Source organism: Henckelia pumila, chromosome 3 (assembly GCF_033568475.1).
Source record: "Henckelia pumila isolate YLH828 chromosome 3, ASM3356847v2, whole genome shotgun sequence".
NCBI lineage: Eukaryota > Viridiplantae > Streptophyta > Magnoliopsida > Lamiales > Gesneriaceae > Henckelia > Henckelia pumila.
Genome location: NC_133122.1, coordinates 32,375,960 through 32,394,623, shown reverse-complemented (window position 1 = coordinate 32,394,623; position 18,664 = coordinate 32,375,960). Strand labels below are relative to the sequence as shown.

At 31.0% G+C, this 18,664-nt stretch overlaps 1 protein-coding gene across 7 annotated transcripts; it reads right to left on the bottom strand.

Moving 5' to 3' along the window:
- Positions 1–1,001: 1,001 nt before the first annotated feature.
- LOC140891727 (glycerophosphodiester phosphodiesterase GDPD1, chloroplastic-like) lies at positions 1,002–5,268 on the bottom strand. Of its 7 annotated transcripts, none has more exons than XM_073300348.1 (12): positions 5,147–5,268; positions 4,693–5,067; positions 4,207–4,436; positions 3,952–4,087; positions 3,440–3,609; positions 3,135–3,328; positions 2,919–3,042; positions 2,575–2,634; positions 1,613–1,635; positions 1,500–1,525; positions 1,329–1,402; positions 1,002–1,157 (listed from the first exon to the last, which is right to left on the bottom strand). In XM_073300348.1, the coding sequence occupies exons 6-9, from the start codon at positions 3,308–3,310 to the stop codon at positions 1,627–1,629; spliced, it is 369 nt and encodes a 122-aa protein (XP_073156449.1). In that variant the 5' UTR covers positions 3,311–3,328; positions 3,440–3,609; positions 3,952–4,087; positions 4,207–4,436; positions 4,693–5,067; positions 5,147–5,268; the 3' UTR covers positions 1,002–1,157; positions 1,329–1,402; positions 1,500–1,525; positions 1,613–1,626. The 7 variants fall into 7 exon arrangements, 6 of the variants coding, with proteins under 6 accessions (XP_073156449.1, XP_073156446.1, XP_073156448.1 ...); XM_073300345.1 differs by having other exon boundaries at positions 1,500–1,635; positions 4,207–4,262; positions 4,380–4,436; XM_073300347.1 differs by having other exon boundaries at positions 1,500–1,635; positions 4,207–4,262; positions 4,388–4,436.
- Positions 5,269–18,664: the final 13,396 nt, after the last annotated feature.

Sequence of the window (18,664 nt, the reverse complement as noted above, 5' to 3'; positions counted from 1 at the left end):
TAAAAAGACCTTAAGGAAACTAACATGGTCTCTTGGTATGACACCCTAATTTTGAAATTTTCAAATTATTTGAAAAAAAGTGGAAAATAACTAATATAATCCATTATCTTTTAACTACTCCTTATATATGGTAAATATTTTAACCCAAAAAACATTCATTTTTTGTTCCTATAATTTATTAGATTTTTTTCGAAATTAATTTTAATAAAAAATTCAACTTTTCGTCACACACAACAGGTGTGTGCAAATACACCAGTATAATATATATGGCTTTATTGGCAGAAAAAATTAATTATCAGCACTTAAAAACAGCCATAAAATTTTCAGTTTACCCGTGGGAAAAAATACCGAGATTATTTATGAATTCTAAATATTATTAAATATTTGAAGGATTCAAAAGATTTTAACAATACTTGTTAAATGGACAAAAAAGCAAGAAACATGAGCCACTCCTCTTGTTCTTTTAAAAAGTTTTTTTATTATTTAATTTATTAGATTAGATATCATAAAGGCATGAATGGAACCAAACCTCTGGCATTTTTTCAGTTGTTTTCGTTTTTTAAATATCATAAGTTGTACTAGTGGCACTACAAGAAAAATGGCAAAAGACAACGGATATAATTCGTTGTGGTATGAGTTCAAAAACCGTTGTACTTTTCAGTATTGTCGAAAGTATATCCTACGACAACGGTTTATATCCGTTGTCTTTGAAGACATACGACAACGGTTCTGCAACGGTTTAAATATGTTGTCTTTTGGAACTTACGACAACGGTTTTGCAACGGTTTAAATACGTTGTCTTTTGAGACTTACGACAACGGTTTTAAACCGTTATCTTTGAGCATGTTTTTTAATAACCAGATTTTTTACAACAGTTTTATTTGAGCAAAAACCGTTGTCTTTTGTAAGATGTAAAACAAAAAAAAAATTAAAAACACTAATTTAATATTATAATCACTCGAAATTTAAAAAATAAAAAATTAAATTAATATATAATTTTTTAAACATTATAAATTATTCGAAATTAAAAATAATCGAATTCTGATTCAATGAACACTAAAAAATAAATTTATACATTAATCTCGATAAACTTGGAACACCCTTCAACAATCTCTTTTCCTATAACTCGTTTCTTTTTCAATGTTCTTCGTTCCAACCTGATACAATGATATAAGTAGAAGACAACTGTCAAGCAAAAATTAAGAGATATCCAAAACATTAAATGAAAAGTACTGATTGTAATTGGATATCTTAATTGAAATTGCTTGAATATAAAGATTGATGGTTCTCATTATACTTTCTAAATTTTCAGAAACATATTCACGTACCTAACAAAAATGTTATATATTCACTTCCAATGGCTTTGAGTTCTGGTTAGTGAGCTGAGGTTGACTTGAATAATCTGCTAGATAAAAAAAAAAGGTTAGAGGCACTAAAAAATCTACAAATGATCAAGACAAATTTTAAGTAGCTAGAGAAGAGTAGGTGTTGGATATCACCTTTTGTTTTGGAATTGAAGACATATCTAGCAAGAAAACAAGTGTTGATGAAATATTGGATTGGCATGGTTCAGAAAACAATTTGTTGAGCACAAAGCCTACGAAAATCTTACTCCATAAAGGCAAATTATCTGAACTGTTAGCACACCAGCAAAAAGACAGAAACAAGAATTCGGATTAGACAGTTGATAGTTGATACCGAATCTTGTGAGACAATAAACACTTATGTTAGGAGCATCAAGAGCCAAAAACAGCCCAATGATATTTCGCACAAAGGTTGGCCTTAACCAAAGAAGTTTTCTATAAACAATTCAACTAATTGTTATACGTTGATTCAGTCACACTTCCAAATAGCTGGTATCACGAAATTGTTATGCAAGAGAAGATGAGGCAGGGAATAAAATTTGAATGTGAATCGATTAAAAGGGTCCCGTGAGATACCACCACGAGGAATGTAAACCTCTATAATCGAACACAAGAAGAGAAAACCCTGATATTTTTCATTTCCATATACTATTGCATTTGAAAACAGAATCAAAGCAAACCTTTACGAATACAACTCAAAATAAATTACCAATACCACAGATGGTGTCATCAAGAAAGAATTGAACTATAATATATGAAAGAAATGGGAATGCAACCTTCTAATAATATAGATTAGTATTCACATGCACAAAAAATATATTCTTGATTAATCGATTTATACATGACCTTAATTAATTATGTTGTAAAAATCAAAGCACCGGTGTTTATAAAAAAATGTAAGAATTGAAAAAATAAAATTAACTAGAAACAAGTATTGAAAGCTAGCAGATAGATTTCTTGAACAATAAAAAAGACAAACTAATGTATTAGGCAAGGAATAAAATTTGACTCTTCACCTCATGTGTTTATCTATACATTAATACATTATACAAGAAAATTGTTAATATTGTGTTTTTTTTTAATAATTAATTTTTTTATATATATTTATTTATACTATCAATAAATAGTAAATGAATATGTCGATCCATGAGTTAGTTATCGACAATAATGAATATAAGTATATGCCTGAAATTAATTAAGGACGACTTACATTGTCTTCCGAGAAAAGGAAGTTGTCGTGGAAAATGACGGGGCAACCATCTTTTGTCACCTATTATATATATATATATATATTATTGAAAGGATATTAATTAAAATCGAGAAGTAGAGACAGAGTAGGTAAAAATTAAGAAGAACAATATATTAAGTTGGTCCGGTGAAGGACAAGATAGAAGTGATGAATAGATAGATAGATATATAGGGAGAAAAAATAGAAACTCAAATCCAACGCATGCAGCCGATAGAATTAATTGTACCGTACAAAAGTAGGCGATCGAATTAGGACAAAAATATTAAATAAGGATCTTATAAATTGATCAGAGAATTAATGGATACCTGAACATCCAATTCGATGTAATCAATAGGAAAATTAGCAGTTGTATTAAAGGAAAGAATAGTATTCTCCTTGAAAGCACAGAATCTCAAATCCGTGGACTGCAACATATTCATCCCATTTCCCCTGTGACCAATGACTAACGACAGTATAATACCGATTGAAAATACAATATAAAAATGGCAACTGAACAATGAAGCAAAAGCCCAAATAGTTACCTTGTCCTTAACAAGCAAATAGTATCATCAAGCAAAGGCAGGTTCTTGAAACGTTTGAATTGTTTTGCAGGAGATTTTTGTAGAAGACAATCAGTCTCTGTGCTCACTTTAGAGCAAATATCGTTGTTCTCGAGTGACTCCAGAAGAAACAATCTCATGTACACTAATGCTATCATTAATATTGCAGCAGCAACCTATATATGCACACAAGATTTTTAAAGAACTCATCTAACCGATACTAGTTTTAACATTGCAAAATCTTATTAAATGTAGCATTATCGATATCATTTCATGTAGTAACCAACCTGGTTTTCTAATATTCAATATAGATTAGTATGCGAAAAGGTGAATAACTAAAACGTAGCAAAAGTGGAAAGGAGTCGAGCCGATAGATTCCCAAAGACGAATGAAGAAGATGCAAAGCCTGATATGATCCCAAACACGAAGCTCATTTGCTCTCTGGAACATTATATGCCTGCAACCAACTCCACGCACAAATTTTTTTAAAAAATAATGATAAATTTCTTAATATGATCTGTATCTTAAAAATATATATAGTAAACAGGAACAGGTCACTGTATATTAAATTCAAATATTTATTTCAAAATAATACAACTAAAATCCAAAATTTGAAATTTATACTAGTTGTTTCTTGAGTCCTTGTGTTGTATATTCTCAATGATGCTGGAAATGGAGAAGTGACGTACAACATGAAAGGGAAACCCTCTTGTCTATTTAGTGGGACAGATGGGAATTAATATTTTTCATCCAACATTTTTAAAATGCCTATCTTTTTACATATTTGGTTAATGGTTACCTCAACCAAAGCAATGTATCTTTTGCCCAATTTCGTGGCCATGTGGAGGGACTTCGTATGGAAAGGAGAATTATCACCAACAAATATCAGGGTTCGACATTTCAACGTCTTCAACCCATTCGTAAGATCGGGTCTCCTGTTAATATTGGGGAGACAAAAGGTTAAACTATTTCAGAATCTAAACAAGACAGGACAAACATGCGGCCATGAAGAAAACGAAGAGTACGAGATGGTAAAATCTTGAATATCATTTACCTATATGTAACATGAAGGAATCGCAGCACATTTATGCTCTGCCTCTCGTCAAGTAACTGGAAAATAATGAATCATAATTTTCACAAGTTAAAAACTCTAGAAAACTGTGATTTAAAGAAAACATGTAAAGCAGTAGGCTTGGGGCTAAAGATAACAGAAATGAAAGTATTTACTCTCCTACAAGCTTGAACTATGTCTGATTCTGGAACATTGGCACCACCACGAACTTCCTGATACAAACACAAAATCAAATAACGGGATTAACATAAAAAAAAAATATGTGCACTGAAGGGGTTAACAGAGGAGCATTGCTAGAATGATAATAATGGAATAACAAGATTCAACCTCGATGCCATTATTTCTACAAATCAATACCTAATTTCAAAAACCAAAAACCATCACCAAGAAACAAACTAAAAAAAATCAAAAGCATATCCATATCAAAATTAATTAAATACAATAGAAATGAAGAAAAGAAGAGCGTACCGCTGGTAGGAGTTGCGCTTGAAGTGCTCAACGACATCAGATCTGGAAGAGATGTAAGGAGGAAGGAGCATGTTTGACCAGTAGTCCGCCCACCGCGCATCACTCTCACAATCGTAAGCAGCCGCCGCAATCAGCTTCTCTGCAGATCTTTTCCTTCTCCTTTGCCTTCACCTTTGCATTTGCCTTCGCCCTTGATCTTCTCTCTTTGTGCCTTTATTCCAAAGAACTTGTTCTCCAAATCGCGTCCTTGAAAATTTTTATCAAGAACTATAAGTACACCTTCATAATTCGTGAATACTCACAGTGTAGGAAAAAACTCCCAATTGGCGGTCGACGGCAGTGGTGGTGGAGGTCGGCCGCGGCAGCTGCAAATTTCTGAAAAAAAAAGAGTCAAAAATTGGGCAAAATGGTATGGAAATGTAGCCCTAGACGAAAGGATTCCAGATCTACTTACCGTTTGCAAAATGGGCAGCCGACGACGGAGATATTGGCGGCGTTAGCTTCGAATCGAAAATGGCTCTCGGGAGGAGAGAGAAGAGACGATGCGCTTAGAAGAAAGGAATGAGCAGAGGAGAGAGAAATATAAGCATCAAGCGAGTAGTAGTAGGTTATTATCATATTATGTAATGTGCATATTTTTTTTAAAAAATAAAAATAAATAAAAAATAACAACGACAACGGATTACAAAAAGTGTTGTCTTAGACCTCAAAAAGTACGCACATAGACAACGTTTAATTAAAACCGTTGTCGTAGGCCATAAAAAATCCGCTCATAGACAATGGTTTTTAAAAACCGTTGTCTTTGACATATATACGACAACGGTTTTTTAAAGACCGTTGTCGTTTTTAATTCAAATATGGCCAACGACAACGGTTTTTGTAAAAACCGTTGTTAAAGACCAACCGACAACAGTTTAGATATAAAACCGTAGTCTTTTTAGTGTGGTTAATTAACATATTTGTTGTAGTGTGGAGCTTTAATATTCAGCAAACGAACAAATAAATTCCTCACCAAGATGAGCAGAATGGGAAAAATAAGATAAGTTTGGGAAAACTTGTATTTTTGGTTTTCTATGTTAATTTTTTTCATGTAATTTTAATCCGACATGGTGTTCTCGATAAAAAAAAAATGATAAAAACTACTAAAAATTGAGAAATATATAAGACTAAGATCCGATGGGGAAAAAGAAAATTTTGGTACATGATCAACATAGATTTTATCTTCGAACTAATTAATACAACTAATATATGTTGTCATGATATAATTAAAAGTTAAAACTATGTATTTATTAATAAATGAGAATGGTCATATACGTACAAACAAAAAAATTAATAACCAGAAATTATAAGTAGAATTTTTCTAAATATATATTTATGGACAGCATCTCGATAATATAATATAGTTAAAATGTAGAAAAAAAAATTTATTAATCTAATATGTAACTCATACAATGAGATCAATATTACCGTTGGATCATATGATAGCTATATCTTTGTTGTACATCCACACGGAGGATTCCTTTTACTCTTGTACCGCTAATGTACGACACTCGAGCCAGTGGTAGCATGTTAAAGTGATATTTTTAATTGAAATAAACTTGAACTCATTAAATTGACATGCTCTATCGTTATTCCATTTTTCTTTTTTATTTATTCTATGTTCTTATAAGATGTTTGAAATTTAATTTATATAAAAAAATTAAAAGAATGTCATAAATGAAAAATAAATTTGTTTGTGAAATATACTAATATTTCGCTTTAACCCTTTTTTAATTTATTATTTAAACAATCACACTTGATCGTAATGTCTAGGAAAAATTATAACTTTAATCTTGTAAATTTGATATGTTTTGGGTTTTAGTCATTTAACTTATTAAAGTTTGATTTTCATCAAGTAACTTCAATTTTTATTTTAGTTTTGGCCTTTTTTTTAGTCCAAAACTATTAAATCCACTGAATATTGTTTATTTGACATTGATGCTCTACTAGAATCTCATGAAAGAAGAAGAAAGTGTATATACAAACATTAAAATCTACCTAAATAAAAATAAAACGAAACGACATACTTTTGTCCTCCCGGCTCATATGAAATATTGGGGGTCTTTTTGTTTTATTTTATCCTTTATTTTTGTTTAGATGAATTCTAGCGTGTGTACGTACGTAATATATGTTATATTCCCGTCGTGTGTGTCACATAGGAGGACATTAGTGTCAAATAAAGTATATTTCATGGATTTAATGGCTTTGGGGGAAAAAAAACCAAAACAAAAAAAATTCAATTTATTAAATAAAAACCAATTCCATGTCAATTTACTTGACTAAAATTCAAAACAAGGCGAATTATATATAGAACTAAAATTGAAATTTTTTCCGGTAACTAAAATTTCCACATCTTTCAACTCCATCACCTAAGTTTTCATGTACATGTTGTGGGTTTTGATAATTTAAGCAGTAGCTAGCCAAAATTGGATCTTGGTGATCATGTACCTTAAGTTTTCTTTTATTTTAATCTTATCTCGATAAAATGTCGACATGACACCATAAACTATATATATATATATATATACATATATATATATATTATATCAACACAAATCCAAAAAAAACATTGGTCTGACATTATAAAATATCGATTTATCCGATTGATTAGATGATCAGAACCCAAAACACGATACATATAGCCATTCAATCACTTTTCCCACTCCAAGAATTAGAAAACTAGCTTCCGAATCTCATCAAAATTCGAGTGTCCACACAATTTCTTTGTTTTTGTATTAATTATTAATACCAACCTCCATAATTCATGGATCAGCAAAATTCGAAAATATTTGATCCCAACAAATTAGAAATCGAAAATCCCAAAAAAAAAAAAATAAATAAATAAATTTAATCTACACCTTAATGATCGATTTGACAGATAGATTGACGAGGTGGGATCGGGCGTAGTCGGCTTTTTAATAGGCCAATATTCTTCTCGGGATTGGCGGAAAAGACTTTCATTTTTTTCCCTATAAATACCGCCCCTCTCCTCTTCCTCTAAAACCTACCATTTCATCTCTCTCTCTTCTTCTTCTTCCTCTGTCAAACAGTAAGTATATCACAAGATTTCCTCTTTCTTTTTTTCTTTAAAAAAAAAAAACCCTATTTAGGGTTACATCATAGGAGAGATTCCCCTGGCCAATGCCTCAACAGAATTGGCTCCCTTCTTGTTTTTCCACAGCTTTCTTGAACTGCCCGAACCACCGACGAAAATTCGATCCATTCACGGCCTCTTGCAGTTCAATATAGCTGTGGGAAGACATGGAGAGGGCCAACCATAATTCACCGCCTCAGCTGCATGGTAATTAATTAAATTCCATACGTCTCTCTGCGGTTGAATTTCCTCTTCTTTATGTACAATTTTGTTCATTGTTCGGAGACTAGTATAGTAGATCTGCCCGTAACACGTACAGGTGAATTCTATGGACAAAATTCGGGTTTTTGTTCTTGGGATGAATTGTTTTTTCAACTTTTTTTTTTTTTTTTTTTATGGCTTTTTTGGGGAAAATTTTCGAAAAGTTTTCATACCATTTATACATTCTTGAATTTGAAAAAATTTTACTCGTGTATAGTAGCTTGAGCTAGTCCCCCTACCCCCAGCGTCTCATCCTCAACCACACAATATCACCAAGATAAGAAAAAATATTTGATTTGTTTAAATTGGCTGTTAATTTCTCATTAAATTATATAGACAATGACGAATTAATTAATTGTTTAAACTCCTTATAAAACAACATAACACCTTGTATCATGTAAGATAATATATGTGGTATATTTACAGGCTGTGAAATATATTTATTGTCTAGACACAGGAATTAATTGTTTTTAATGGCTCTCTTTTAATAATTTTAATGATAATAATATATACGGAATGACCCCAATATTTTCACTAAAGGGGGAAACCTGCAATGATAGAAAACCCATAATTTTGTAATAATTTAAGGCTATATAGGTAAGAATAATGTAGATGGACCACACGGTTCACCTTGCCCTTTTGTCATGCAACCACATTTATTTGTTATTATATATATTCGGTAAAGCATGTCTCTGAAAAAGGATGCACGAAAATATTTGAGCAAACTTTATGATTTTTTTTTTTTTGAAAATATATATATATATTTTACCCTTGTGGATTTCACCTTGGGAAAGAGACCAAAAAATGTCAGAAAATTTTGCAAGAAAACTAGGGTTCTTTTTTATTTTCACCCAATAAAGGTGAAAAAAGACATTTTGTTAGCTACAATATTGTTTTGTCATGTTAGGGCTGTCATGCTTCGATTTCAAGATCTTTGCGTTCTTTGCCTCCTCTTTTTACGGCACCACGATAAATAAATAAATAGATTTCATTTATTTTTAATGTTAATTATATATGTCCATGTAAAAGAATTAATATCTTTGTGTTTGTTACAATATTTGTATTATTATATTACAGATTAATGTAGTTGATTATCGGCTTAAATCGATGGTAAACGCCAATCGGAAAGCTGATTAAATCAATGAACATTGATGTTATATATTATTAATATCCAAGGTGATTCTGATATTTATATTTACTTTTACTATATATGGAGCCACACTATTGATTTTATCATTAATTTGCTGGCTTGTACATTTTTGGTTTGCAGTAAAATCTATATATAACGGCATCATTTACCTGTACGTGACTTTTCTTGTGATCTTAAGTTATTTTTATTGTGTAGGCCAAAGAAGTAATATTCTTTAATTTGTTCAATAAAGTTACTGCACATTTCAGTTGAATGAATTAATACCATTATATATCAAACATCATCAAGTTATGAATGAACTTTAATTTTCCTTTTTCTCAAAGAGAAAGAGGAAATCAATATATGGTCAGAATTGAATTGAAAAGATAGAGTTAAAAAGTTCATCTATCTTTGCTATTTGGATAGATTTTTGGTAATCTAATTATATTATAATTCATTTTGAAATAGTGTAGTAAATTGGCTTTTTTTGGAAAAAAAAAAAATTAATCTTATTTTCGCTCGAATGCTGACATGACTTTAGCTGTACTAAGACAAATTCTTTATTGATACATTAGAGGACCAAAGGCATATATCGACCAACTTATGAGACCAATTTTATATATTTTTTTTCTTGATAATGACTCTACAAATCCAACACGATGGGAGGGAACTATTTCATTAGATTTGGGAAGCAAAATGTAAATCAAATCAGTTAACATAGCAACAACGATGTATATATAATTACATATATACTTTGCAAAAACCTTGAAAGGCGCTTTTATGATGAAAACACATTCATTTATTTCTAAAATCATATTGTAATATCTATCGGTAAAAAAGGGGGATTTTTAGGTAGATATAGCATAGCACATACACATAAAATCATAAGTTGATATCAAATCTGGTGTAGCATTTAAATTTGGGAAAATTGCAAATTTAGTCCTGTATGTTTGTCACTTTGCGATTTTGGTCCTTTATGTTTTCACATTTCAGTTTTAGTCCTGTATGTTTCGATTTTTGGCAATTTCGGTCCTTTTTCTTCGAAAATGCTGACGTGGCACTGTACACGTCAGCTCCACATCAGCATTGAATTTGTGTCACGTCAGCGCCACATCGAAAAAAGGACTAAAATTGCCAAAAAAATAAAGATAGCGGACTAAAACTGCAATTTGAAAATATAAAGGACCAAAATCGCAAAGTGACAAACATATAGGACCAAAAAAGCAATTTTTCCTTTAAATTTTATGAACTAAAATCATTATTTTATCGTATCTTCTAGTGTTAAATGTCTCTAATTAATAAGTTATTGGGAGTTGCATGCATATATATGGACTTGGGACAATTCTCTCCCCTCGAGCTAGTTTTTGGGGTAGAGTTGGATACAAATACATAATTTTCATTAATATGGTATATATTAGAGCCTGGGCTAATTGTTATGTGATGGACAACCTTTATTAGCCACTCGCTAATGATTCATGCTCCAGTTGTATGTTTCTGGAGCGTGAGAGATGTGTGTTAATTGTCTCACATCAACTGAATTAAGTTCTTGCAGCTTGTATATATGGACATATGCAATTGTATCCACTTGAGCTAGCTTTTGGAGTGGATTAGACTCAAATACGTACATTATCTTAAGTCTTAACAGAGTAATCATCGAACCAGCTGGATGAGAGCTGTTGAAGGAGATGTTTAAGTCCTAAATTATTAATTTCCATCTGGTATTTATTTCAATCAAAATCAGCATTAATTTATTGGTGCATTTTACTTAAATAATATGAATAAAGTTAATGAAATAAAATAAAATCAGCATGATCATCTTCCATCAGACTCATACATCGTTCAAGTTTTTAACGAAACTAAGAATTAAGACAATTATATTTTTCTTAACTTAATTCTTTCATGAGATTCACGGTGAAACTTGAATTTTAAGGACATATATATGAAGCTCAGTGGACAGTGAATGAAGGAAAAATAAAAAAAAAATTGGTAGATAGGATATATTCGGTTTGAAGTTTGAACGGGGGAAATTAAATAAAAAATCTAAAAGATAGATATAGAGAAAAAATTTATATAGTGTTATTTTATATTCATACATAAGTATATTATATTACTTAGAATGTACAAAAAAATTCAAAAATGATAAAAGGGACAAATGCCAGTAATAAGAACCCGTGACTTTCCAACTGAATATTGTTCGAATAAATTCAATTTTAACAAATTTGTATTTGAGAGTGCATCTTTGTACGTGAAAGTGTCTCAATCGATGCTCAAAATCTCAGAGCTATGACATCTTTTAGGCCCTATTCTTTTACCATAAAATTACCTTGGTGTTCATGAAAATGTACGTATACATATTGTTGGTGAAATATGGGTACAAATTCTTGGATCAAGGAAATTTGCTAAGATCATACCACGATATTGATTTGAGAAGTTAAACATACTATGATAATTTATTACTAGATATAAATTATATATATCTAAAACATTCTCATAATCGACTTGAGAACACGGTTAGGTTTCTGCTTGGATTGACGGGTTTGAGATTATGATTTTCAATTTTTAATCGATTTCAAATTCTTTGACCTACCTCCATAAACAAAAATCAAATGAATTTCAAATCCGCTCCACATCAGCTTATAAAGAAATATTTTCAATAGTAATTAGCGGTGTGAATTTCAATCACGCCCACAAATCACCCAAGATATATGAATGTAATTTAAAATACGCCTCTAAAAGACTTTACCAAATCAATTAATCGATTACTCTAAGCGTAACTTTAAGATTGTGTTTGGATAATTGGATGTAATGATAATTTGGATTTGTAGGAGGATTTCAAATGAAAGAGTATAAAATGCATAGATTTTAAATGATTAGCTGGGTTGGAGGGTGAATTTCAAATTAAAGCAAAAAAAAAAAATACTTTGGGCAACACGAGAGATTTCAAATTATTCATTCTAAATTTAACCAAATGGAAGGAAATGATGGATTTGATATCAAATCCAATCAAATCTTTCCATCCAAAAATAACTTATTTTATTTTATTGAGATTTATTGCCACTTTTTTGTTGCTCGGCTGGAGCAGCACTACAATGTGTTTGTGCCAAGTTAGATTGTATTTTGGATAAGTGGATTTGGATTTGAGAGCATTTGAAGGAAAGGTTTGAAATACCTCTATGTTACCATAAATTTGAAACACGTAATTACTCAAAAAATAATTAGCTAGGCCGGAATTGAAACTCATTGTAAAGTGAATTTGCCAAACAAACCAATTGACTTGTTATTATGGATTTAAAATCCATGGATTTCGATTCTATTTAATTGTTAATAATGCAACAGTAGATCAAATCCTAAATCTATACACTACTTATTTACACATTAGTTATATAAAATAGAATGCATTTCAAATGAATTCATTATTGGGTGAACTTGATATCTATTATCCTAACTAATATGAAATAACATATAAACATGAAGAGTAGATTTGAAATTTATGTTGTTACTTCTATATAAAACAAATATATATTTGAATATATTTAAAATCTATGGATTTAAAATCCTTCTATCCAAGCACAATCTTAGAGTATTAGTAATTAATTAAGCAAGATCTATTTATAAGATTAAAAAAATCAGTACTCATTCCAAGTTGATGATCTATTGGCCGGAAAAAAATATATTATTCCCAATTCGAAAATGAGAACCACATGAACAATAATTGATCATCAATAAATAGCTATGAATGCATTTCTACCCCAACATTCTTAAGTACTTCACTAGACTACATGAAGTGACACAAACCAGTAAAATTTCAAGAATCTACACGAGTACTTGATGAAATTTAAAATATGATTTTCCCCCCATCAAAATTTGATAAAACCCCATAAACCCAACAAAATTCATACATAAATAGACTCATAATTGAGTAGGTGCAATGTGGTTGTGCAGTGGAGGACACAGATAATAAAGCATTAACAACTTTGTCATAAACACACACCAAATCTCATGAATGTATCAGAAAGTGTATCATTGTGTGTGTACGTATGTGGGCATCACTTTGTGAAGTACTACTATCTTTCTGTAAAAATTCAAATCTTTATTTTATAATGTATAAAATTCCATATTCGTTGTTCCTTTAATTCATTACATAGTACTACTCCATGAAGTACATGATTAATGTTATAAATCGGAGATTAATTAGGCACGAAGCGCTAATAACACATTATGATTTGATTTAAAAGTGAGAAGCAGTTAAAGCCATGATGGACCATATTAACTTAGCATACTCAATGCAAAAAAAGTGACCAATGACGTATAACTAATCTGAAATCAAGATCTCTAACTATGAAATGAGATCTCTGAGTGAACGCGAAATTTAGCAATGGTTCATATATATATATATATATATATATATATATATAGAGTTTTTTTCAAGTGCCCACCTATTATGCCCACTACCATGCCCACCAATGATGTGGCACTATTCTATTGGACCACATCTTTATCACATCCAATAGAATAGTGCCACATCATTGGTGGGCATGGTAGTGTGCATGATAGGTGGGCACTTGAAAGAAACTCTATATATATATATAATTTAGCAGTATGTTATAAGATGATTTTAAAACTTTAGTGGAAAAGTTGGTAAATTTGAAAAGCTAGAGAGGGAGAAATTAATAAGGGCATGATTTGGGTGAGAAGGTGACAAAATTTAACCTTTCATCTTGGAAATGTATGAGAGTACACAAAAGCAAAAACAAAAGGCAACAAGATGAATGAACTATCAATTATTGATGAAAAAGAAAGGAAAGGGCAGGTATCTTGTCAACAAATGTCCCTCAATGTTTACCCCTTATTTATAATTACCAACTCTGTAAATTAATTAAACAAAATAATTAAAATTTTTATGTTTATAAAGTTTTCACTTAAAATTATTGGTGTGGTTGGCCCGCATTTTATGTTCTAAAAAATATTTCAAAAATTCAAAGTTTAAAACCCGAAATCATGATATTATTTTTTTCTAAATTATGATTCATATTTTTTTTTTTAAGAAAAAACTCAATGTCAGATTTTTAACCCTAACATATAATTAAGATAAGCAGGTAGATCTTAAAATAAAATCTACATAATCGAGTCGTTGTCACTTCACTAAAAAAGAAATATATATAGCTTACGGTACTCTTACAACTCAAATATTTTAGCCGTACTGTTCATCCATCAACTAATTACAAATGTAACAATCGTTCCCGATGTAACCAACTTTTTAAACCAAAACAATTTTATTCAACTTGGCTTATATCGTTACAAAAAAAAAAAAGAGAGAAAATTATCACTATATATACGTATCAGATCCGTTTTACGAAATTGCCAAATTTAAATGATTAATCAAAATTTTCACACTCGTGACCTAAAATTACTGGGAAACAAACACAGCAAAATAACAACAGTAATTAACCAGCACCAAGAATTTACCATGAAAATGAAAGCCAAGACATATAAACGTCTGCATTTGGCCGTGACGAGCTAGCCCCCCTTGGTCGATATATTTTTTAACCACAGTAAAAATCAATTAAAGCCCGGATTTACCATGTCTTCCCACATCTTTCTTGAACTTAAATTCCCATGTCTCTCTGGTAATTCCAAGATTCATGCTCCTCCAAAGAAGTTCAAGAAAGCTGTGGAAAAGCATGGAAAGGACTCGGAAAATCGACGTCAATTATTCGCTGTGGCGAGCAAATTTATACATGATTTACGTACGTGAAATAAATGTAGAATGGGAGAGGGATCGGAGTAACGGAGAATATGGGAAATTGAGAGAGTGAAAGAAAATAAATTTTGCATGCCCATACAAAGTTTTATTTTTATTTTTTATTTTACACGGACCACTCTATATATATAGCTTGTTGTGTATATATGTGTGTGTGCATTGTGTGGGCATCTTCATAGGGGAGGAGGATGGGGGAAGATATATATATATATACAAGGATTAATTTACTCCACCAAATCGAAATGGCCCATATTACTTTTATGTTATTTTTCTTGATTTTATGGCGGTGAGCATGCACCTATATAGGATATGGGAGCTAGCTAGTACCACAATAGGTTGAATCTTCCCAAAAACTGTTTATCCGGTTCGGTTTCGAATATTGATATCGGAATCGAGGAGTTGTGGTCCGGCTCCGGCTCCGGCTCCGGCTCCTTGAAACAAGAAAATGGAAATAGTGAAAATTTGTTAATTTGTTCTGCGCTTAGATTGACGGATTTAAAATATATTATCAAAATATTATTTCGTTGTTCAGAGAATGAAAGTTTATAAACTTTAAATTTATCGCTCACATATTTATATAATATTTCATGTTAATTATGATGTATTACAAATTCACGCAGTATTGTTCTACCCTTAATTATTATTATTAATGTGTAAAAATTGAAGTGTAGATTTACATTGTTCCATATATAGTAAACAATAAAACTAATCGAAATATGGGTAATGCTACATGTACATGGAGTGTTACACGTTGGCTTACACAATGCATTTGAAATTACATGATTATCTCAGCACTTTATTTGGAAAAAATCTTTCAAAAATACATATAGGATAATCATGTAATTTCAAGTGCATTGTGTAAGCCAACGTGTAACACTCCGTGTACATGTAGCATTACCCTCGAAATATATTCATGGATTGAAATCATTTCAAATTATCATTCGATCTAAACACAACCTAAATTAATTTTGAATTTTACGGTAGCTTAATTTATGTGTACTGTGTGTCTATATATATAAATTAAATTTCTAGAAATAAAAAATAAAACTAAAGCACTTAAAAAGTCTTTTGGAACATGAAGAAAATAGAAGCCACTATAATAGGTTGGTAGGGTTTTGGCCGAACACATCAAAGTTGTGGGTAACTGAGGAATTTTATATTTCATTTCATGCAAATTAAAGAGACTGTGCTGTGCACACTGCCCGTCATGTGTGTGTCTAAATTGTAATACTTTAATTTTTTGAATTACATATCACATTTTTCATTTATTGTACGATAAATTTAAAATTGTTTGAATTTTTTTTACCTTTTTCTTTATTCAATTTTTATTTTTATCAGAAAAAAATTGAGTTGAAAACTTGTTTATTTACATTGTTTCCGTTTGAATTTAGGTTAGAATAAATTTTTCCCATTGTACTTTTTATAATTATATTTCAAGTATTATATATTGGCTCGCTCAAAACTAGTTTTACGAATTAAGCCTTCTCCTCATGTAATATGTCTAGGTCCTAGAATATCGATTTTCTTCTATAGAATCTAGTAAATTATTTAAGTAGGTTTCTTGAGAGACGACCTCACAAATATATATCTGTAAGAAGGGCCGACACAATCCATACATACCATAAAAAAAATATTTTTAACATAAAAAATGATATTTTTGATTGATCGGATTGAGTAAAAATTGGATTCATAAAATTGGCCCGAAAGACAATTTCATAAGAGTTTTTTTTTTTTGGACAAAAGTTTCATAAGAGTTTTGAGTTAAATAAAATGTGAGACAATGGCCAAAAGATGGACATAAAAAGGGAAAAATGATAAAAAGTATCCCATCATCCCTTCACATGCCACCATGTGAGCATGATCTCCCACCAATTTCATTATTTTGGTGTAAAAAGGTATGGGAGTGATTATGGTCCCCCAATTTTTATGGGTTTTTTTTCTGCATCATTAATATACATTATCTTTACTAAAATAACTGTAAATTCAATTGGACCATTTCAAATTCTTTTTTATTACACACTTGCAAGATGGGATCACTTTCTTAAATTCAAATCTTTACATAAAAATTCTAATATAAGCTACAAGTAATTAAAGAAGAAGCTACAAAAAAATGTTGGTTTTTTTTTAGCTATCTAACCTTAATTAATTTCCTTATATTAATGCATTTAAATAATTAGCAATGTGTATGTGTATCACCTTTGTGATTGCTTGATAATTATAAACTTACAATACATTAATTGTGTGTGTATATATATATATACGTGTATATATATATATATATATATATATATATATATATATATATATAAATCGAATCCTGCATGTGGACATTATCTGTTTTAGGTTTTTCATATAAATAACAACACAAATCATGTGAAAGATATTTATTTTCGAGTGATTTAAAGTATTCAACAGAAAGCTAAGGTAATAGAGTCTAGCACTTCATTTCTCTAGAATAGAGACTTTTTTGCTAACAGAATATTTTTAAAATTTTAATTTAAGGGCATTTTACAATTAACCCGATGTTAGGAATTTAAGATCTAAGTTTCGGTGTTTAAAAAATTACTTAAGTCATCAATTGAAGAAGCAGATCAAAGGAGATCAATTGAAGAAGCAGATCAATTGACGAAGCAGAAGCAAGAGAAGCAAGGATCAGATCAATTGAAGATTAGCTCAACAACCAAGGAGCTTTTGTGCTAAAAGACAAAAGGCATTAAATGAAGATTTGAATGTTACTAATAAAGAACCAGAAAGTCAAGATCTGAGAGCAAATTAAGGATACTTGTTGGACACCTTAACGGATACTTTCTGGAGGCTATAAATACAAGAGACAAGCAAGAAAAGAAAAAGAGAGCTACAGAAAGAGAAGAGAATACACGATCAGAAATATCGAGTTGTAAGATTATATCAGATCAGTTGAGTGTTCTGTAAAATACTACCTTTGTAACAAGAAACAGACAAGGGCTGTGTTCTTGAGTGTCTAGGAGTTCTGAGATTAGGCAGCAGTGTAAGTCCAATCTTGGATCGGATCTGCGCAAATTGCTTGTATAAGATCAAAGTCTTCTAGAAGAGAGTGAATCCTTCCGAGGTGGAAAAAAGGGTGACGTAGGAGATTGAGCTCCGAACATCCAGAAACAAGTCTTTGTGTTATTTCTTATCTGTCAAACACATTCACTCACCTCACGAATTCAACCAAGCCATTTGATCTGTGCTCGATATGTTAGTCAATCTCTTCCGCACTGATTGATTAACATAGACACACGAGAAAGACAAGAGTTCATTTACTAACCCATCTGAACTCCATATAACTAAGAAAGACATTTTTCGATCCTAACAAGTGGTATCAAAGCGAGGTTCTTTCTCATCTCTGAACATATTCAAATGGCCGCATTCAGTGATATTGCTAAAAGCTTCTGGTACACCACTATGGACAACTGCACTGCCAAAACTATTGAGACATGCTCCACTGCTAAGGATCTTTGGCAGCAGTTAATCAAGCTTGGAACAGATGAGGAGGCTGAGCATATCAGGAGTCCAATGATTGAAGATCTTAAAGAACTCTGCTGCTCAGATAGTTTCAGATCAAATGATGAAGAGAGCACAAGTCAACCAATTCATTCATCTGACTTTCTCGAACGTTGCTCAACTGAACCAATCGCTTTTATTGAAGAATCTTGTTGTTCAGTGA